General features: G+C 47.8%; 1 protein-coding gene across 9 annotated transcripts in view; it reads right to left on the bottom strand.

Annotated features, from left to right (window-relative positions):
- The window catches only part of WDFY4 (WDFY family member 4), a 410,290-nt gene that overhangs the window by 159,612 nt on the left and 228,453 nt on the right, over nt 1–22,225 (bottom strand). For all 9 annotated transcript variants that reach the window (XM_049854909.1, XM_049854915.1, XM_049854916.1 and 6 more), the window contains 3 exons: nt 21,261–21,382; nt 19,340–19,525; nt 17,945–18,081 (listed from right to left, as the gene is read on the bottom strand). In XM_049854909.1, the coding sequence (XP_049710866.1) occupies nt 17,945–18,081; nt 19,340–19,525; nt 21,261–21,382 (445 nt within the window). The remainder of the gene's footprint in view (nt 1–17,944; nt 18,082–19,339; nt 19,526–21,260; nt 21,383–22,225) is intronic.

Raw genomic sequence — 22,225 nt, 5'->3', positions numbered from 1 at the left:
TCTAAGATGAACAGTTGTTTCTAATTTGTCTTTTTTGAACTGTGATGTTTTTATTAAATCCAATTGTCATGAGTATATGGAGAACGACAACTTAAAAAAAAAACACTCTGGTGTAGCAAAGGATGAAAGCTTTAAAATCGCAGGTATTGACTGACCTTTCTCCAGGAAGCCCACTCTCCCTCCTCTTCCACCTTCCTCCTTGGGCTCCAGGGGCTCCATGAGGCTCAGAGATACGTGGGCAATGCTGCCACACTGGTCTTACCTGAGACATGCCATCCTCACTCTGTTTCTGTCAGACTTGGCCTCGGGAAATGCTCACTAGGACTCACACCTTTTGGGGAGGGGCAGGGGTGAGGAATTATAGGAAGGGGCCTGGACAGAAGATGGATGTGCGAACCTATGTCAGGGCTGACACCTATGGAAATATCTTCCCCTGAACACAGATTGAGACATGAGGCTCTTTCACCCCAAATAAAGCCTGAAGTCCCTGAATGGTACAAACCATTAAGTGCTCCACTACTAACAGAAAGGTTAGTGGTTTGAGTCCCCCCAGAGGTGTCTCAGAGAAAGGCTTGGTGGTGTTCTTCTGAAGGACCAAACCACTGAAAACCCTATGAAGCACAGTTCTACTCTGACACACATGGGGTTGCCAAGAGTTGGGAATGACTTCATGGCAATTAGTTTGGTTTTAATTTTTAATGCTGAGCACCGAGGCAACCTGGGTATTGTAACTGATATTTCAAAGACAGATCACATATGAGGGCTAGTGCTTATGGTGGGGATTCCTTTTTTAGGCTTTATGGAGGGAGACAAGGCCACCTTCACCAGGATTGCCCATTGCTGTCAGCCTACAGAAGTCTGCAAGTCTGTGGTTAACGTGGAGGAGCCACAGCACAGTCGCCTAACCTGGGGTCCACACCAGGAGATTCCTGAGCGCCACCTAATGGACCTCATCCCTGCTTCGCAGATGTGCCACACACCACTCCACCCCGGCCCACTCAGGGCCCCTGCCAGGAGGTGCCCACTGCTCGGCTGCATGTGGCTCACCAATAGCCTGGTGAATACCAGCCTTGGCCTTCCCTTAGGCTGAGCTTTTGAAAGGACCACATGTTGTATGACTCCATTTATAGGAAATTTCCGGAATAGCTAAGCCTATTGAGACAGGAGGCAGATGAGTGCTTGTCTGGGACGGTAGTGGGGGTGGGGGGTGAGGGGCATATGGGGAGTGACCGCTAAGGGGCACAGAGTTTCCTTCCAGGGTGATGAAAACGTTTTGGAATTTGATAGTGATGATAGTTGCACAACATCGTGAATATACTAAATACCAATAAATTGAACACTTTAAAATTGTTAATTTTATGTTATGTGAATTTTACCTCAACCTAAAAAAAAAAAGATAGGCCTGGATGTTTTCCTTACCGCCTCTTTTCAGCCAACAATCCCAGCCCCTGCTCTAGCCTGGAGGCTTGCTTACCGGGAACACAAAGGTCTGCCTGTGGTGATGGTTAACAACGTGGCGAACAAGATCCATGTCACTGAACTGTACATTTAGAAATGGTTGAATTGACAAATGTTTTGTTATGTATATTTCACCACAATGGAATTTTTTTAAAAGGAAAAAAACAGAAGTCTACTGAGGGAGATAAATAAGCAAATCCATCTTCCACAGAAGGAGCCCTGGAGTTGTGGCCAAGCAGGGACACGGTTGGGCGTAGGGGATTTTCAGAAGGAGCAGTGTCCCTAAAGCACAGGAGAAGGAGCAGGTCCTGTGGAAGCGGAGGATCTTCCGGGCAGAGTGGACCACATTCACCCACGTACAGAGAAGGGGGAAGGCGGGGTGCGTTACTGCAAAGCGTAGACTTGGGTCTGATTGGAGCCGAGACGCTGCAGGACTGTGATGGTCAGGGTCAGGCTCCTGGTAATACCTGGGTAACAGGCCTGAGTTTTCCCCTGAGCAGAATGGGAGCAAATGGTGGCTTTTAATCAGGGCCATGTGATGAGCACATCTGATCTTTAAAAATTTACAGTGGGGGTGACATGCAGGCAGGTGGGCTGAGCCAGCTGCCAGGAAGGACCCTCTGCACTGGTCTCCCTATGTCCTTGGTTTCAAGGACAGAACCAGCCCTTGGCTGATGCATAATTGATGGGTGTGAAATCAACGTTTGAACCATCTTGTTTCCCACTCCACAATGGCAGACAGGTGCTTGGGCACAATACTGACGCTCAACAGTAAGTCTTTATAGACTGCATATTTATGATCTTCGTTCCCCAGGAACTGACTTCCTTCCCTTATTATTTTTCTTAATCTCATTTCTTTATTTTATTGTATGCATCCTCATCAAAAGGTATCATAAATACTCTGAGGAGTGAGTCAGAATATAAATAAATACACAGAATTAAGATAAACTGCACAAGATACTCCAGCAGCTAGTGACTCAGGACTATGTCCCTTTCTGTCTGGAATGGCCCCCTCCCTCACCACCAACCTGCCCTTACATCTTTCCTCCCCCTACTCCTCCAAATCTCAGCTCAGGCTCCTCCCAGAAGCCCTCCTCACTCTCCCCAGCTCGCCTTAGGCCCTCTCTCTCCTGGGCACGTCTTGCAGTTTACACCTCCTAATGCCTTCTTATTATACTGTAATGACTTTACCTGCTTAGAAAGTGGGACTCTCAAGTCCTGGAATGTGTCTTTTCTCATCAGCATCCCTCAACCTTAATCCAAGGGCCTGGGATATGGCAGAAAATCAGTGAATGTGTGTAGAATGTTGAAGAAGGGAGTGTTCAGAGCAGGAACTGGTGTTAATACATGAGAGAGAGAGAAACAGACATAGATGGAGATACAGAGGCAGATAGAGACATTTTCTGATCCCCGATGGAACTTGGCCACCACCCGCCTGTCAGTTTTCATACCTCCGTGGCTTTGTATGTTGCTATGACGCTGGAAGCTATGCCACCAGTATTTCAAATACCACCAGCAGGTCACCCGCGGTTGACAGGTTTCAGCAGAGATTCCAGACTAAGACAGGCTGGCAAGAAAAGCCTTGCGATCTGCTTCCAAAAGTCAGCCAATGAAAACCTCATGGATCACAACAGACTATGCCCAGTAGAGTGCTGGGAGATGAGCCCCCTAAGTTGGAATGCATTCAAAATAACACAGTGGCTACAACAATGGACTCAAGCACACCAACAATCATGAAGATGGAGCAAGACTGGGCAACATTTTGTTCTGTTGTACATGGGGTCACCGTGAGTTGGAGCCAACTCATTGGCAACTAATAACAACATGGAACTTGGAACAGTGCTCGACAACTGGCCCCAGGCAACCTCCTCCTGGACCATGCCCCTCTCTGAGCACTCTGCTCCAGCAATATCTGCCTCTCTTGTTTCTTGTATACACCAAACTCATTCCCCCCTTGAGCCTTAGCACTAGCTGTGTCCTGTCCTGGAGCTCTACCCTGTTCTGTCAGCTTCATGGTTCCTTCTCTGGAGAAGCCTTCTTTGACCTTCCAGTCTATAGCAGTCATGGCTCAGCATTTATCACATCATCCATTTCCTGCAGATTATCTGCCACTATTTTTCTTTTTTTGGCAGTCTGTATCCCCAGACAGAGAGCAGATGCCTCAGCTGTTTTGCTCAGCTACAACCCTAGCCCGTATAACAGGTCCTGGCACAGAGAAGTTCACAAATCAGTAGCGATTTACAAGAATCAATGCTACACACAGTTGCCTGTGTTCGATTCCATTTTTCCTTTTACAAAAAGACCTCAGCTATTACCTTACCGCTCCTTATGAGACTAGTAGACAACCTGGCACCCAGGGGCCCCTGAGCCTCACTCTCAGGTCACCCAGGCCTGGCCTTGGAAGCTTTCTTCCACTTTCTCCCATCCCTCTCCTCAACGTTCAGTCTCTCCTCTCTTCCGGGCCAAGCAGCCTTGCCAGTTCCCACCAACCCCCACGAACAACCACAAAGCAAAGGAAATTTCAGAACTTTCTGTTCTGAGACTTTGAAAGACTTTTTTAATTAACCAAAATTGTTTTTCATAATAGATGGGTCCCAGGGCGAGCCCGTGGCTGTAACTCACGCGACAGGCGCCTCGCGGCCAAGCTGGGAGTGTGGGCCTAGCGGGTTGTGAATGGCAGCCGCGCCTCAGGAGGGACCGGGCTGATTCTCCACTCCAGGACCATCTGCCGCCTTGTAATTTATATAGTTTGGGACACTTCTGTCTTTTGAACTCTAAAGCATTTTGCATACATTTGAGTCTTAAATATTTAAATTTAGAGGAAGGAACAAACAAAAGAAATGCCTTTCCCCATAAGTCATAAATGTTAAGAACTGGGAGCATTTCCTGGGATGATGAGACACCCTCCCCCGACTCTGGTTTTGAAAGTGCAGGTATACCTCACATTAGGAAATCCAATGTACAAAAATCTGAACCTCAGATAGATTCTTGTGTATAATTACACTTTAAAGTAAAGACTGCCTTCAGTTTTCAAAAGGATTTAACCCAGGATTTCTTTAAAATGCCAGGTTCTTAATTAACTTTAAATTAATTTACAAAATCTTGATATGCATACACTTTTTTCAGTAACCCATTCTTCTGGGATATCCTCTAACCAGGGCTGTAAATAGTTACTACAAAGACTCCTTAGTTACAGGGGCTGTGTGCCATTGATCTCTATATTCTTGGCAAGGAATGCTGTGCTTACTAGGTAAATTCTTGTGTAGTTCGATTGTATAGTTATTATGTACATTAAATACGGTAAGTTGAGCTGCAGTCTTGGATCTTAAGATACCTAAAATAGTGCTCCACGACAGCCATCACATATGGTATATAAACATGACTAGCCTGATTTTATAACAAAGTAAGGCACTATGGAAACCCTGGTGGCGTAGTGGTTAAGTGCTACAGCGGCTAACCAAAGGGTCGGCAGTTCGAATCCACCAGGCGCTCCTCGGAAACTCTATGGGGCAGTTCTACTCTGTCCTATAGGGTTGCTATGAGTTGGAATCGACTCGATGGCACTGGGTTTAAGTCGCTATAAGAGAGAAAGGCAAGAAAATCAATAAACAACTAGGAGGAGGCGAGAAGATCTGGTTAGCTAGCACCTTTGGACCTGATGCTTCTGCTCAGGCAGAGGTCTCTGGAGAAGAACTAAGCATCGGCTACCAAGCACCTCCCAAAGCATGATGAGCCTCTCCATAGGCAGCCGTCATGACCTTAGGTCAAGAATATTCCACTGACTCATGGAACTTGTATAGCCTAGTGTCTGTTCATGCAGAAGGGTTTAAAGTATTATCACGTCAAAAGCAAGCCAATTAAATTTCATTTCTTGCGAGGCAGAATGACCAAAAGAGCACTCTGAGCCACCTTCAGGTGGCTGAGCCCATGATAGTTCAGGGCTCTTGCAGAACTCCGGATGGAGTCATCCGGTTAGTGCCAACTCCAGATGAGGAGGGGTGCCACTGGCAGGGACAACAAGCTACAGCATGCAATGGGTTAATATTGATAGGTTTTTTTGTTTCGGCCGTTGAGTCAACTCCAACTCAAGCAACCCCATGCGTGCCAGAGTAAAACTGTGCTCCGTAGGACTTCCAATGGCTGATGTTTCTAAAGCAGATCACCAGGCCTTTCTTCCAAGGCACCTCTGGGTGGACTCAAACCTCCAGCCTTTCTGTTAGCAGGTGAGTGTTAACCATTTGTATACTTATGATTATGAATTTATTGCATGGACACTGCATCCCTGTGTGGCATGGCATAGCCGACTATGCTTTAAGACAAATGTCAAGAACAAATACTTGAGAGAAAAATCCAGGTAAAGAAAACTCTCTGCCAGCTGAGTACTTCCTGCACATGAGGAGACGATCACTGTCATCTGATTTTAGTGATGGAATCCTTGGTCCTTTCAGGGCCTCTGCCAGCCTACCACTCTCCTTTGCGTGAATTAGAAAAAGGAGTCCCCTCTGGACAAATGAAACAAGGAGCCCCCCTTTCAGGCAGATGCAGACCAGCCACAGCTCAGGGCTTGCTGATCAGAGTTAGAAGGAATTGGGGCCCACCTGCCCTGTCTATGAGGGGTACGGTACTGTGCAGGGGTCAGCACTCCCCTCAGATGCTGCTGCTCCTGCAGTCATGCCAGCCTCCACCCACCACACTCACGGCAGGAAGCCAGCACCTGCCCACCCGCCTGCACCCTGCCCCAGGATGGCAGCCTCAGGTGATCTGTCTATACCCACAAGGATGAGGTCACGTGTGGCTCAGGAGGCTCTGTCCACAGCCAAGCCTGACAGGGATGCTTCAAAAGGGACCAGGGACAGTGCGTTCCAGGCCATGGAATTCTCCCTGCATTTATCTGAAATCTTATTCACACTAACTGAGGGGTCTGAATCCAGCAACCCCTAAATCCACTCCCTGGAAAAACCACTCAAGAAGGGGTGAGGAGGTACAATAGCATCCGTGACGCCTCCTCGCCTGAATCAGCCAGCATGAGCTCCAAGTTCAACACGCCCTGCCTCCTCATGTCTGAACCTGCACAGCTTGCCCACGGGACTCTCCCAATAAACCATACAGTTTAGTAAATGAGGAGTCACTGGGTGGTGCAAACGGTCAGCATGCTCAGCTGCTAACTAAAACGTTGGTGGTTCAAGTCCACCCAGAGGCACCTCATAAGAAAGGTCTGGCAATCTGCTTCTGAAAAATCAGCCATTGAGGACCCTACGGAGCACAGTTCTACTCTGACACACCTGAGGTCGCCAAGGGTGGGAGCTGACAAGATGGCGACTGGCTTTTAGTAACAAAGGACCCTCCAAGATCCCATCAGGGTTTGTAAAAAACGAAAACCTTTGGGTCTTGGATTTGTGGCTTCTGTCTAGTGGCACCTCTTTTCCAGCAGATGTTCAGGGCTCTGGGATATTTCAGTAAAGGTCCTAATTTAGGTTAGTAATCAAGGGGACCGTATTCATACAACATTTCATCAGAAACCAAGAGGCTGCTCTAAAACACAGAAGATGTGACCTTGGAGCGAGGACGGCAGCTGTGATGGGTGCACCCCAGCTCCTGTATAACTCGGCAGAGCGAGTTGTTCGTTATGCTCCCCAGGCTAAGCCGGAAGGAACGACTCAGCACAAGATCTTCCCTAACATGCCTTTAAAGGCAGGCTCAGCTAGAGGGTTTAAAACATGACTTATGAAAAATTTTCAAAAAAACACAAGCTATTAGTTGTGATATTTTAAAACAAAAAAGACACACATATTAAATAAAATGATCAAATAAGAAAAAAAGCACAAAATATATTAACTAAAAATAAACAAAAATGATCATAAACAAATACAATGATCAAATAAGGAAAAAGGCACAAAAGACGTAACAAATGTATTAACTAAGCACTCTGTGTTGTATTACCACAATTTTGCTATGATCTAAATGTTGAATAACAGAATAGTGACTTCAATATATATCATTAATAGCAAAATGCCTGCTTTTATTAAAGAAAAAAAAAAAAACTCTGTTGCTCTAAGCAGATTTAAAATGAATATCTGATTCAAAACTTCCCCTGTGCATAGGATGGCACGCTAATTTACATTTTAATTACTTCCTAAGAAATCAAAAGCATTTGTTGACAATAGAACATAATGTCAACTTCACAGTGCACTGTTGGTGGGTGCTTAATGAACTTAATTAGATAATTAGTGATGTTAATTATCCCTCTGTTATGAAGATAAAGATGTCTCGCAAATGATTCACTTGGTAAAGAAACATCACTGAAGGTATCGGGGTTTGCTTTGTTCATTTCCTTCAATCTTTCAAACTCCTGTCACAGGGGTGATAGACCGGTGACAGCAAAGACTTCCTCAAAATGGGAAAAGGAAGACACATCTCCCCGGCCAGCCCGTAGCTGTTCTTCCCACACACTCTGGACATAAGCGCTATGTTGATGCTGGCCTTTTCCAAACCTCTGATGTGAGGACCGTGTTCAGGTCTGGATGGAGTGTCTTGTTCAGATCCACTTCTTCCTGCTCTCCTCTCACTAGTGTGACAAGTGGGCTCTAGCATCGCTAGTTTGCAGAATAGGATTGCGTGTGTGTGTGTATGTGTGGGCACGCATGTGTGCGTGTGTGTGGGCACGCACACGTACATGCACACATTTGGCAAGAGAAGAGAAGAAACAAAAGAGAGGGTTCTGGTTTAGTGCCCAGAGCACCAGGAAAAAAATCGAAAGGGCTAATTCAACCCCCGATCTCCCCTGACCTGAGTGCACTTCTGTGATCCCCCTGTGGTGCGTTCCCCACCTCCTCCATCCCGGGATGCTGAACCCTGTGCATCCTGGGTGTGGCACGGAGGCACAGCTGCCTGCAACGCCAGTAGCTATAATATGCAAACCCTTTGCCATCGAGTTGATTCTGACTTATAGCGATCCCACAGTATAATACATAGACTTGACTTTTAACGGAAAGGAAAAAGGAAACTTTTCTGAGGTTTAAAAAATAAAATACTGAACTTAACTATTTTTTTCTTTCTTCTCCCGAGATACCACCACAACCAGAAGCACAATGCAAGTCATTTTTTGGAAATAGTCCCAGTCTGGGCAGCTCAAGGCCAGGCCGGGTGGAGTGGCATTATTTTTAGGGTCAGTCATCTCAGAAAAAGCATCAAGAGAAAGTCAGTCCTTGGAAGCCTTGCCCACCACAATGAAGAAAACCGAGATTGCACTTAGCAGGTCTTAACAGTTCTCACATTAGTAACAGCAAGTCAGACTTTCCAAGTGTTTTTTTTTTTTTTTTTTAATCATACATTTGTTTCTGAGTGGTCTTATCCCTCTAACAGGTTGTCTCATCTAATTACTTGAAGACAAGACTTGCCCCACTACCTAACACAACTGAGTTTTCCAACAATACAGGTTGTGACTTCTTATAAAGTCAGAGGTCTCGAATGCCTGTTTTCCCATTTCCTGAGTTACCCTCTCTTTTCTAAGAGTTTGTCCTAGCCTGCTCCTCTCTTGATTTGTTGATACACAGCTGTCCTGCTGCCTTCCTGTCATCCCAGAGAGAGATTCCAACTCTCTCAAGGTGCCCATTCCCCTTCAATTTCACAAGTCCTCACAGGTCTGAATCCACTCCCACCCCCAGTTTAGGCAACCTGCTTCTGCGCTTCTCTCCGAGCGTCACAGTCATCTCCTGGGAAAGTCCTTTTTCTTGCCACAGACACTATGTTGAATTTTCCATAAGTTTAAGTAAAAACATTCCATGTAACTCCATTTCTGAATCTCATATTTTTAAAATTTCATTCAGCCTCTTAAAGATCTTTGACTTGAACTCCTCTACGATAGAACTTTTCTGGGAATTCCAACTTCTGTTTGCATTTTGAGTTCCTAAGCTCTCACTTTCCATTTGCTTGCTCCTTCGCTTCCAAACCTATTCCCTTCTATTTTCAAAACTGTCTTCTCACCTGGGGCCCTCCTGACTGCTGAGACTTCCTTCCTAAGTAAGCGAGATGTGGGGCGTGAGCCGCAGGTGCTGAGGTGCGCACCTGGGACGTGGACATGCCAAAGCATTCAGCTAGGAAGCACTGGTATCATCACCAGGTCTCACGCTCCTTCTTGCTGAAACAGCAGCAAGGCTTCTCTGAACTAACGTGCCTTCAGCCTCGGCAGCAGGGAAAAAATATAAACACGAAGCAAAGTAAGGCCAGGAAATGCCTGACCACTTCCATGGTGATCGCTTGTTGCAGTTCGTTGCCACGGAGTCAGCTCCGACTCACGGTGACCCATGTACAACAGAACAAAACGTTACCCAGCCTGGTGCCATTTTCACAATTGTTGGCACGCTTGAGTCCATTTTCATGGCCCCTGAGTATTCTGAGTGCCTTCCAGCCTAGGGGGCTCATCCTCCACCACTATAATAGTCTATTGTGCTCCTAAGATTTTCACTGGCTAATTTTCAGAAGCAGATCACCAGGCCTTTCTTCCTCGTCTGCCTTAGTCTGGAAGCACTACTAAAACCTGCCTACCACGGGTAGCCCTGTAGGTATTTGAAACACCAGTGGCAAGCTTCCAGCATCATAGCAGCACACAAGCCACCACAGTACAACAAGCTGATAAAGGAGCGTAGGTGTTGGTCACTAACACCCTCCAATTCTGCACACTCACTTTCTTTGCTACAACCTTTACTAGGGTTCATGATTTCTTTAAGAAGGAAATAAGCATACCGAAACACTCACAGATGAAATGATACGACGTCTGGGATATTCCTTCAGAACTACTCAGTGTAGAGGGGAAAGGGGGCAGCAATACAGAAGAGACAAGACTGGCCGTGAGTTGACAACTGTTAAAGTGATGAAGAGATACATAGGGGTCATTAGGTTCTCTTCTCAATTTCTGTGCCTGCTGAAAATTTTAGTGCTCAGAACAATGACCAAAAATGTCATCTCCCTGGCTGGGGGCCTCAGTCGAGGCTGCACTGGGCAGGGCTGGCTGCATGTTGCTGGTCTCAGCCAACATCTTGTCCTCCCCCAGAGCAAGGTGCCTCATGCAGGCTGGAAAGGGGCCTGGGCACACCGTCAGGACAGTAGCCAACAGCAGACCCACAGCCGTCCTGCCCACACAAGGGCCAGCCTCTGATATTTCCTGGGCCTCAGGCGAGGGCACGGCTGGTCTTACAGGAGGCACTGGTGCTCTTAGTGGGCACAGGTGTGCCTGCATTTAGAGGAACCCCTGGGGAAAACGTTAGTACTCTCCTGTCCTTGCCAGGAATTTCTGCCGAAAGTTTGTCTTTGGTATTCAGAAATTCCAGTGGGTCACACTCTCACTTCTAGCACCTTTCCATTCTCTCTGGGATTCTCCAGTGACCCTGGCTTCCCTTTGTGTGCCATTTAGCTTTTGAAAAGAGCAGGTGGAAGTTAGCTCAACTACCTGCAGAAGCCACAGAAACATGGTGGAAACTAGGACATAGCTGTCTTCCATGGGGGTCCTGCTCCTTCATGAGCTCCCCAAGCTTGGGTCAAGGGCAGTGTGTGGGTCTCCCTCCTCTCCTGGGGTCCCACAGACCCCTTCATGGGACAACCATCCCCACATGTATGGCTGACCCCAGGAGAGGGGATGACACCCAGCTCAGGCTCTGCTAAACAAGACATGAGCTTGGGGGGCTGCATCTACCCACTGGGGTTCCCAGCCCTTGTACAGTAGAAGAGGTCCTGCACCCTCAAATCCATTCCTCTGGCTCTGGGTCCTAACAGCTCCACCAAGAAATCGTCATTTTAGAGTCCGTCAGAGGCATCTGAATCACACACCTCTCAAACCTGGGGGGCCTCTTTCCTCTCGGCCTGATTTAAAAGGCTGGAGCCAGTGCCTTCATTCTTAACCGGAATTCTCTTGTGTGCTCTCTGATTGTCACTACTTCTGACCAGCGCCATGGCTAAGATCTCATGGTAGCTCCCACCAGCTCCTGCTGGAACTATGCTATAGGCCCCCAGCCACCACCATCCCCAGGGACCCTAACCTCTCATCTAACCTCCAGAAGCAGAACCACCCTGCCCTGCTTAACCCCCACCTGTGGGGAAACACAGGCTGTATAGCCAGCCCACAGCACCCCCAACCTGGCCTTGGTCCATGCCCCGCCTCAGACCGGTCCCCCTACCCTTGCACAATGACCATGATCTTCTTCACCTGGAATGTTCTTTTTGGCACATGCTGCACACCCACACACAGTGCACACCCACACGCTGCACACCCACGCACGCTGCACACCCACACACGCTGCACACCCACACACGCCGCACACCCATACATGCTACACACCCACATACGCTTACAGACTCAGCTTTAGCTTTGTTCCTCCAGACCGCTTCCCCCCCGGCCCTAGCTCCCCCGTGCCTATTATTTTCTGTCTGTTAGAGCTTTATTTTTTTTAAACAGATGACAATACGCCTTGTACTTCTGAATAATTTTAGATGTATACAAAAGTAGCGAAGATAGTACAGAGAGCTCGCGGTACCCCTCACCCAGGTGCTTCTAATGTTAGTATCTGGCATCACCATGGTGCATACGTCAAAACTAACAACCCAACATTGGTTGCTGATATTTTTAAGCATTTTTTTGTTTTTTAAACCAAGAAAGTTCAGACTTTCCTTGGTAAGCAAAGTCACGTCCACTGCTATGAAGAGGAATGGCTGGCCACAGTTTACACCCTGGATTTCTCCAAGGTGTGGATGGACACAATGGCGTGGCTTCCATAACACCCTCAGTTGATCTTTGTTGGCCTCAAGGAGGCCAAGGTCCCCAGATCTGTTCAACAGGCCGACACCCATGGCCTTTACTCTGCTAGAGACAGTGATTTCACAGTTCGATCCCGGCATAGACTGTGCTGGGGTCCAGGGGGAAAAAGAAGAAATAACATTTATCCTGTCAGCCTCACCTCAAAGTTAGACTCATCTGCCAAGAAAAAGAACATTCTCTACTGAAAATGAAGCCAGGTAAGAGGAGCTATGAATTGTCCATCACATGTCGCACTCCAAGGAGCAATGTCTCAGTGCTGCGGAGCTGTCAGCCACTGACAGGATAAGGAATAACACCAAATGAGTAATGTTTTCTCCAGTACCAACTCCTGTAATTACAAGCCTCTTCTCTCCAGAAGAGAGACAGAAGACAGAGAAACACCAATTTCATGCACTTGTGCCTGAATAATGTCTCCACGCTGCTTTTTCCAGATGGCAAACTTCTCGCTGGAGGAACTAATGATGTGGGCATATTTAGGGAAAAGCCAATAACGGCGTCTTTAACCTTCAACAACAAAAAGCGTGTTGTACAAAATGTTCCTTGGGATACATTAGAAAATATCAATTACATTGCTCACTGAGGTGTAATCAACTGCAATAATCAAAATTAATTTTTAAAAATAATTAAACAGACCCCAGGGCAAATAGCTGATGCTCTCACCCTGTGACATCACAGCACACACATGTACCTGAGAAGTTCTGCCTTCTGCTGGTAACAAAGATATCTTGGGAAGAGGAGTGACGGATGCACAGGCTGGGGCCGCTGAGTTTCAGCTCAGCGAAGGAGGGGCGTGCCCCCTCTGTGCTGTGCAGAAATACTGGGTGCCAGGCTCTGTGCCCAGCCCAGCTCAGCTACTGGTAGGGGGTGTGGTAAGCAAAGACAGAGCGAATTTTTTTAATGAAAACATAGGCCACTTTATTTCAAAAATAATTTGCCCAAAAAATCCACAAGATAGAATAAGCTGCAAAAAGAGTAAAGAATCAGGTTGAAGGTAAAATGGGGGTCAAATGGAAAGAGTGAGGCCAGGGAGAGGGCATGTGTGTGGGGGAGGCATGTGCACGTGTGTGTGTGCGTACATGTACAAACACGTACATGTGCGTTATATCTATGTGCATGTATGTACATGTGTGAGTCCTTGTGTATGTGCCAGTGTGCCCATGTTTGTGTGTGTGCTGCAGAAACGTATTCCACAAGACTGGGCCACACTTAATCTCCTGAACTTCCTAGTGTGCAGGTCAAAGAGGAACACAGTTGCAAAACCCCTGCTGTCCACATGAGCTGTGGAAAAGCAGTTGTTCCTGGCACTAAACCTAAGGGGACTTCCCTGCAGCTGCTCAGAAAGCTGAGCTGCCTTGATGAATTTCAGTCCAGTCACACTGGCCTCTGGCGCCTTGGAACACCATGGCACATGCCTGCCTCAGGGCCTTTGCCCACCTCCTCTCTCTGCCTGGACACTCCTCCCCAGGAAGTCATGGGCTCATGTTTTTCCTTACTTCTCACCTCTGCTACAAAGCCAGGGAGGGCTTGCTGACATGACCACTCCATATAAATAGCATAGAGGTCCTCTCGTCAGCATCTCACCCATCGCTCAGTTTCTCTCTATTGCAATTATCACCACCCAACACTGTGAATTTATTTACCTGTTTATTGCTTGCCTTCACCCTGGAAATGCAGTCTCCAGGAAAGCGGAGAATATGTCAGCTTTATTCTGGACTATAACTTCTGTGCTTAGAGCAGGGTACAGGGATGGCACTCAGTAAATACTTGTTGAATGAATGAATGAGGCCTCAATTCAACAGCCTGCCTTTCCAAAAGACAGAGCCAGTCTTGAAAACGACGCCTTCTAGATCACTCAGCGTAAGCCAAGAACAACTACCAGTCGTTTGGTAAATCTACGTGTCCCCAAGCATTGCAGTGCCCCCAAGAGCTTTCAGGTCAGCTGGTTTTCCACCGACCTCCCCAAGATACAGCAGCTGAGAGCTGTGCCAATGACAGCAAGCTGGGGAGCTGGGGATAGGGGAGGGGACCTGGAAAGGGGCAGCACCAGCAGGCCAGAAGGGTTTCCATAAAGGGATGTCCACTCCCAGCCCCGTGGCTGTCCCTTCCCTAGTTCCCCAGCCAGACTGACCCAACCTCCTAGGAACAATGCTGGCCCGGGCAAGGAGTGGAAGCTCCAGGGTAAGGCAAAGAAAGAAGGGCCAGGACCCTCCAGCCACAAATGGCATTGGTTAGGGTCAAGTGTGAGGGCAGCTGTGGGGATGCCGAAACTTCCAGGGGCTCTGCTACAACCGTACCTCCCATGTGATAGCCTTCCCCTGGGCAGGGAAGAGCTGTAAGGTCAAATGGAAGTTTCTGTTTCTAGGCACTTCAGTTTCCCCAGTGCTTCCCCGTGTGTGAGTGGGCAAACAGAGAGTCCCGGCCTTGCATTCAGGGAACGGGGGCTCTGCGACATTCTGTGAATCATCTGAGGTCGTGCTCCACCTCTGCCTTGCTGCAAAGCCCGTCACTCATTTTTAGATTCAGTTTCCACATCTGTGAAACAGGGCTAATGACACCTGTCTGATGCAGCTGTTATAAAATCTAAATAAGTCATTCATTCAGTCAACAAACCTACTGAACGATGACCTCAATGAGCCAAATGCCATATCTGGCAATGGGCATAAAAGCCTGAATAGGACACAGTTCTGAACACCATTTGGGCAATCGAGCCAAATCAAGCTCCTTTCCTCTCTTCTCTTCTGTTTAGGCTTTTTCTCCAAATGCCTGAAACATGAAAAGTATCCTGACTTCCCCAGATTTCCTAGGTACCTGTGCGCAGCCTTCAGCTCCTAATTCTTCCCAACATCCAACAGCAGTACCCCTGCAGTCAGCTCACGGATCACAGCACCACAGCGGCCCTCATACAGTGGGACCCCTGCAGTCAGCTCACGGATCACAGCACCACAGCGGCCCTCATACAGTGGGACCCCTGCAGTCAGCTCACGGATCACAGCACCACAGCGGCCCTCATACAGTGGGACCCCTGCAGTCAGCTCACAGATCACAGCACCACAGCAGCCCTCATACAGTGGGACCCCTGCAGTCAGCTCACGGATCACAGCACCACAGCGGCCCTCATACAGTGGGACCCCTGAAGTCAGCTCACGGATCACAGCACCACAGCAGGCCTCATACAGTGGGACCTCTGCAGTCAGCTCACGGATCACAACACCACAGCAGCCCTCATACAGTGGGACCTCTGCAGTCAGCTCACGGATCACAGCACCACAGCAGTCCTCATACAGTGGGACCCCTGCAGTCAGCTCACGGATCACAGCACCACAGCAGGCCTCATACTGTGGGACCCCTGCAGTCAGCTCATGGATCACAGCACCACAGCAGGCCTCATACTGTGGGACCCCTGCAGTCAGCTCACGGATCACAACACCACAGCAGGCCTCATACAGTGGGACCTCAGCAGTCAGCTCACGGATCACAGCACCACAGCGGTCCTCATACAGTGGGACCCCTGCAGTCAGCTCACGGATCACAGCACCACAGCAGGCCTCATACTGTGGGACCCCTGCAGTCAGCTCACGGATCACAACACCACAGCAGGCCTCATACAGTGGGACCTCTGCAGTCAGCTCACGGATCACAGCACCACAGCAGCGCTCATACAGTGGGACCCCTGCAGTCAGCTCACGGATCACAGCACCACAGCAGGCCTCATACAGTGGGACCCCTGCAGTCAGCTCACGGATCACAGCACCACAGCAGGCCTCATACAGTGGGACCCCTGCAGTCAGCTCACGGATCACAGCACCACAGCGGTCCTCATACAGTGGGACCCCTGCAGTCAACTCACGGATCACAGCACCACAGCAGCCCTCATACAGTGGGACCCCTGAAGTCAGCTCACGGATCACAACACCACAGCAGTCCTCATACAGTGGGACCCCTGCAGTCAGCTCACGGATCACAGCACCACAGCGGCCCTCATACAGTGGGACCCCTGAAGTCAGCTCACAGATCACAGCACCACAGCAGGCCTCATACAGTGGGACCTCTGCAGTCAGCTCACGGATCACAACACCACAGCAGCCCTCATACAGTGGGACATCTGCAGTCAGCTCACGGATCACAGCACCACAGCGGTCCTCATACAGTGGGACCCCCGCAGTCAGCTCACGGATCACAGCACCACAGCAGCCCTCAAACAGTGGACGACAGATGCAGATTCTGAGCAAGCTGGAATCAGAGTCAACCTCACTTTCCAAAGTTACATGGGCTGAGAACTCAAATTGTGTCAGGTATCCATTGGCTGTGAGAGCTCATATTGTGTCAGGCAACCATCAGCTGCGAGGGCTCAAATTGTATCAGGTATCAATCGGCTGCCTTTCCCTTCCCCAAGGTGCCCGAAGTTATTTTTCCTTAATGGAGGTAAGGAGATAAAGACCCAGGGAAGTTAAGTAAACTGCTCAAGGTCTGCTATCCCTGTTGTCCAGGTCCACTCAGTGAACAGTCTGCCTTTGAATATAAGTCAGTGACCCCAGTATTAGGACATTTGGCAGCAATACCTCCAGTCCCATATGCTCTTCCAGAACCTTGCCAGCCCCGACCCAGAGGTAGGGTTTCCCTACTCTCAAACCTGAGCAGAACTTTGAGTCTGTCTTGACAAGTGGAATGTGACTTCTGAAGCTAGGTCATAAAAGGCAATAAGGCTCTTGCTCTGAGGAGAGTAGTCCTTGAGACCCAGCTGCCGTGTTGTAAGGAAGTGCAGAGAACATAAAAAGGCCACGGTGTAGGTGTTGCAGCGGAGAGGGCTGCAGACTAAAGCCCACATCAACCACCTGCCGTGTGAGTGAATGAACCTTTAGATAATTCCAGCCCCCAGCCACCGAGCCTTCCAGCTGAGTCCCAGACAACATGGTGCAGAGACAAGTCTTCCGAACTTCTGACCACAAAGTCCATGATCATAACAAATCCTTGTTTATGCCATTGAGTTTTAGGGTAACTTATTATTTTTTTATTATGTAGTTGTAGAGAAATGGGAGGGAAAAATCCCACACCTTGGCCCCACACAGTCCTAAGAGTCCAACACTACACTTCATCTCCTGAAAACGGCCCCACTGTTTCTGCCTCCCTTGCTGGGGTCACACACCCAGCTCCTGGTGAGCCCTGGACTAGTGCCCACTGAACAAAGTAACTCGAGAGGATGCTGGGAACAAGATTTTTTTTAATGCCATAAGCAGCACCTGCTCCTGGCAGTAGCAGGGAACCCATGTTCACTTTGAGGTCCTTGAGTCGTGCAAATGGTTAAGTGCTCTGCTGCTAACCAAAAGGCTGGCAGTTTGAGTCCACTCAGAGGCACCTTGGAATAAAGTCCTGGCAATCTACTTCTGAAAGATCAGCCATTGAAAAACCTATCGAGCACAGTTCTACTCTGACACACATGAGGTTGTCGTGAGTCAAAATTGACTTGGTGGCAACTGGTTCGTTTGTTTATATTCCCTTCAGTTAAAGTTAGGCTAAGACTTGGCTTCCCTAGATGTAGCCTCATTTGGGAAGCCACATGGGTAACCCTGAATGCTCAAAAGGACACAGAATTAGATTGCATTTAGTGACAGCAGAGGAGACACGACCCATGTGGTTGAGGCTGATGCCCAATGCTTTTCGAAGGGAGGAGTCTGAGCTCACCTCTGCCTTGCACTCAGGGTCCTTGGCTAGCCGGCTGGGTATCAGTCTCATGGCTGACGACAGGCTCCCACTCCATGAAGTGACTTTGCTGTGGTGAGTGACATTTGAACGACTGGCCAGCGTCTTCTTCTCAGATACTGCGGGAAGGCGAAGCAAAGAATGTCAGGAGGTGAAGGAAGGAAAAGAGCACTCACTAGTTCTACAGCTGGCTTGGCTTTCAGAGGGCCAGCCAGGCCCACGAGCCAAGCATGCCTTCCTCCAACAAGGGACACAGCCAAGGCCACAGGATGGCACTGCCATATTCTGAAGCTCCCTGGGCTAAGAAATGTAGTGTGGGCTTTGGCGTCACTCAAACCTGGATTAAAACCCAAGTTCTGAGATTTGTTCTCTAGCATCAAAATACTGGACAAGTTAGCTAAAGTTCCTGGGCCTCAGCTTTCTCGTTCTGTAAAATGTATCTAACCTCAGTGGGGTATCATGAAGATTATAGACGATGGGTTTAAAGCACAAGGTCTGGAATATAGGAAGTGTTCAATATATATGATTGTTGAAAAAAGGAGAACCACTTGTAAGCTTCACTATCCATCTTACCATTTTATTCCAGTAAATGTGTATAGGTAAATATGTCTTAATTAATTGTATTTTTCCATGAAACGATCTGACATTTTGACTTCAAATTATACCTGTATGTATGTATGTATGAACATATCTGTCATGACTAATTTGGAAAGCCAATTAAGTAAAACTTCTGTACACTGGACATGACACAATGGACATGGAAATAAATCGCTGTGAATTTTGTGATGCTTGAGTTGGGATCGACTCAATAGCAATGGGTAAAAGTCTTAAAACAAGTATATAAGCCAAAATTTGGACAGCAATGACACCCTCAAAACAAAATTAAAACCTCATTCCTGCACCTGCATTGCCTAACATGAGGGTGGGAATGTTGAGTCACTGAGAGAATGCAAGGGGCATTAATACACATGCAATGAAAACTCTCACTTGAGAGATGAGGAACCTGCGGCTCAAGGTCACTGCATGATGTGGTACAAAGTTGCAAAGCTGGTAGGTGAATACTAGAGTGGGGACTAGAACCCCAAGCTGCAGTGCGGGGGCCACAGCCCTGCACATAGTGGTCCTTCCCTCTAAGAGATTACTGGAATCTGATGGTGTGGTTGCCACCTGAGGCCTTCCTTTCATCACAGATGCAAAGCAGCATTTGTTCTTTGTGAATAATATACCTGAGGTTGCAGTGATGCAAATCCCACCCACAGAAAGTATGAGAAAGAGGGTCTAGGTGGAAAAAGGCTCCAGGCCCCAAACGGAGTCTTGGAGGGCCTGGCTGTATGATAACCAGGAGCTCCCATTCCCTAGAGCCAAGTGGACAGAGACCTAAGTAATGCTGCCAGGCCTTGAGCATGGTCTCCTCCCAGAGCGGAGTGACCTCTTCAATCTTCACTTCACTTTCTCCAGGTTTCACAGACAGATCAATCTTGAAGGCATCCTCCAGTGCCTGACGCCTCTGTGCCACCAGCTGCTGCCAGAGAGTCCTCACCATCCTCTGGATGTTGTGCTGGACTAAAGGAGAGAAGACATTACACAATGCTGTTGGCCTCAGGGCTTCTCCAAGAGAGGGTCAGGGGATGGGTTTTATGGCTGCTTTTATTCACATCCTACCACATAATTTTTTGAAGTTCACCCAGCCTTGCAAATTCTGGCAGGAAGGCAGTGAGGAGACAGAGCCACAGGACTGACAGCAATGCCACCAACCTCAGTGGGAGATGGCCCATGCCTCTAACTGCTGGCACCAAGTCCTCCCCTGCCTCTCATCTCCAGGTCTGGGAAACATGGCTGATGGGCTCAGGAAGTCTCTTTACCCAACCCCCAACTCTGTTGTATACCAGACAGAAAGATTCCTACTGTGAACTCTAGGTAACCAAATAACCCCAAAACAGCTTCCCCCAGCATTCCTTTCACGTTGGTCCCTCAGGGAAACAGACACAAACCCAAGGCTGTGCCTGGATCTGCAGAACCCCGGCAAGTCCTCTTTCCCTTGCTCTGAACCATGATTCCCATAACCACTCATCTCAGTGGCCTGGACTTGCCCAGATATGGTCAGCTCTACCAAGACAGCGCTGCCCTATGTGACCCACACCTATAATCCCCCAAACCATGCATATATTTTCTCTGATCTTGGGTCTTTGGGAAACCCACATAGTGGTTAAGTGCTATGGCTGCTAACCAAAGGGTTCGCAGTTCGAATCCGCCAGGGGCTCCTTGGAAACTCTATGCTGTAGTTCTACTCTGTCCTATGGGGTCGCTAGGAGTTGGAACCGACTCGATGGCACTGGGTTTGGTTTTGGGTTTTTGGGTCATTGAGCGCCCCCTCTGGTACCAACCTCTTGAGTCTGTTTTTCTTACTCTAGGTAGATGGAGATTGCTCAGTCCAGCTCTACTGGCCAAATCCCAGAGCGTATATGTGTTCGTGTTGTAATTAACACTGTCAGAACAAACTATTAAGTCACAAGAGTTTTAAGCACTGTCTTTGGGCACCAATTTGGCCAGAACCAAGCGATCCTTGTGCCCATCATCTTATATCACAAGACATCACAAGGTAAGTGGCACAGTCTGCAAACCAAAGTGGTAGAAGGTCTAGTAATGTTTCCTGGATCAAGAGACAGCAGCCTCTCAAAAACATGGATCTGGCTGTGCTATCTTTTTACCAATTGCCAATCCCTTTAACTTGATTTGAGATTTGTAAGCCCCAAAATAAACACCATCAAGCCAAAAATTCAAAGAAATCAGTGTGTTCATTTACTCTGTTCTGATTTTCTAGGGTAGAAAGCTGAGAGGTAGCCAGGTAATGGCTTGAGCCAGGAGAGATAACTTGCCAGTTTCTGTGTCTAATGGTTCAAATAAAATTTGAAGAGATAACTTATAGTGAGGGCCTCTTGGATTCCAGTAAGTACAACAAGTTCCTAGTCTAACCAAGCCCCACACAGCTTTCTCTTCATTTATCCACCCACCCACCCATCCATCCATCCATCCATCCATCCATCCATCCATCCATCCATCCATCCATCCATCCATCCATCCATCCATCCATCTTCCCCCATCCATAAATCCAACCATCCATCCATTCATCCATCTATCTATCCATTCATTCCATCCCATTTCTAATACTCAAAGAGCATTCCAGTTTTACTCTCTACCACCTTATGTTCCTGTTCTTTGACATTATTCTGGGATTTCTTAGTGCCTCTTTTACCACCATACCACCCACTTCCCGAAATTAAGAGCAAATGAAATGTACCATCACTCAAACTTAGGAAGTCTTCCCCTCTTTTTCCTCTCACTTCATCATTTGGGGAAAGAAAGACTTGATGATAAGGAGTCATTCTAGGCTTGGGTTCCAATCCAAATCCTTCTGGGTAGCTGGTAGAAAAGAGGTTGTTCATTATAAACTTTAGTCTCCTCGTGATCATTCTATTGTTCTTTATTATTAATGCATCCCCCAAACTCAGTACATATCAACATGGGAAATCTTATCTAATCTAGTTAAAACTACCACCTCATGACAACTTCCACCATAGATATTATGCAATGTCATTTTGGAGAATAGGAGAAATGCCTTCTCTGTATTTCTGTCTTACTAAATCTTATCCATTCTCTCAACAGCCTCCCTGAATTCTCTCCTGGTTTCTCAATCTTCAAAACTGATTATTTGTACACCTTCATTTGGCACTGATTTCACCTTGCTTGGAATGGGCCAGGGCTGGCTTCATAGGTGTGTGGCCTGGGCAGTCCCACCGAGCCCAGACTTAGAGGGGTCCTGTGCTTGACTTAATGCTCTGCTGTAACCATCTTGAAATTCTTAGTAATTTTTTTAACAAGAGCCCGCCCTTTAATTTTGCCAAGAGCCCCACATCTTATGTAGCCAGGTTCTAAGTGGGGCCCAGCAGTTTACACATCAGGCTCCCAGTGGCCTATGTGCTCCTGGGGTCCAAGGCGTGTCAATTTCCATGTGTCGGTTACAGGGGACATCTAAGTCAATTGGCATAATAAAATCTATTAAGAAAGCATGCTGCATATCCCAGTTTGGAGAGTGGCATCTGGGGTCTTAAATGCTAGCAAGCGGCCATCTAAGATGCATCAATTGGTCTCAACCCATCTGGAGTAACGGAGAATGAGGAACTCCAAAGACACAAGGTAATTATGAGCCAAAGAAACAGAAAGGGCCACATAAACCAGAGACTACATCAGCCTGAGATCAGAAGA

The sequence above is a fragment of the Elephas maximus genome, chromosome 16, assembly GCF_024166365.1.
Source record: "Elephas maximus indicus isolate mEleMax1 chromosome 16, mEleMax1 primary haplotype, whole genome shotgun sequence".
Taxonomy (NCBI): domain Eukaryota; kingdom Metazoa; phylum Chordata; class Mammalia; order Proboscidea; family Elephantidae; genus Elephas; species Elephas maximus.
Note: the sequence above shows the minus strand (reverse complement) of the source record. Positions and strands in the feature narration are given on the sequence as shown.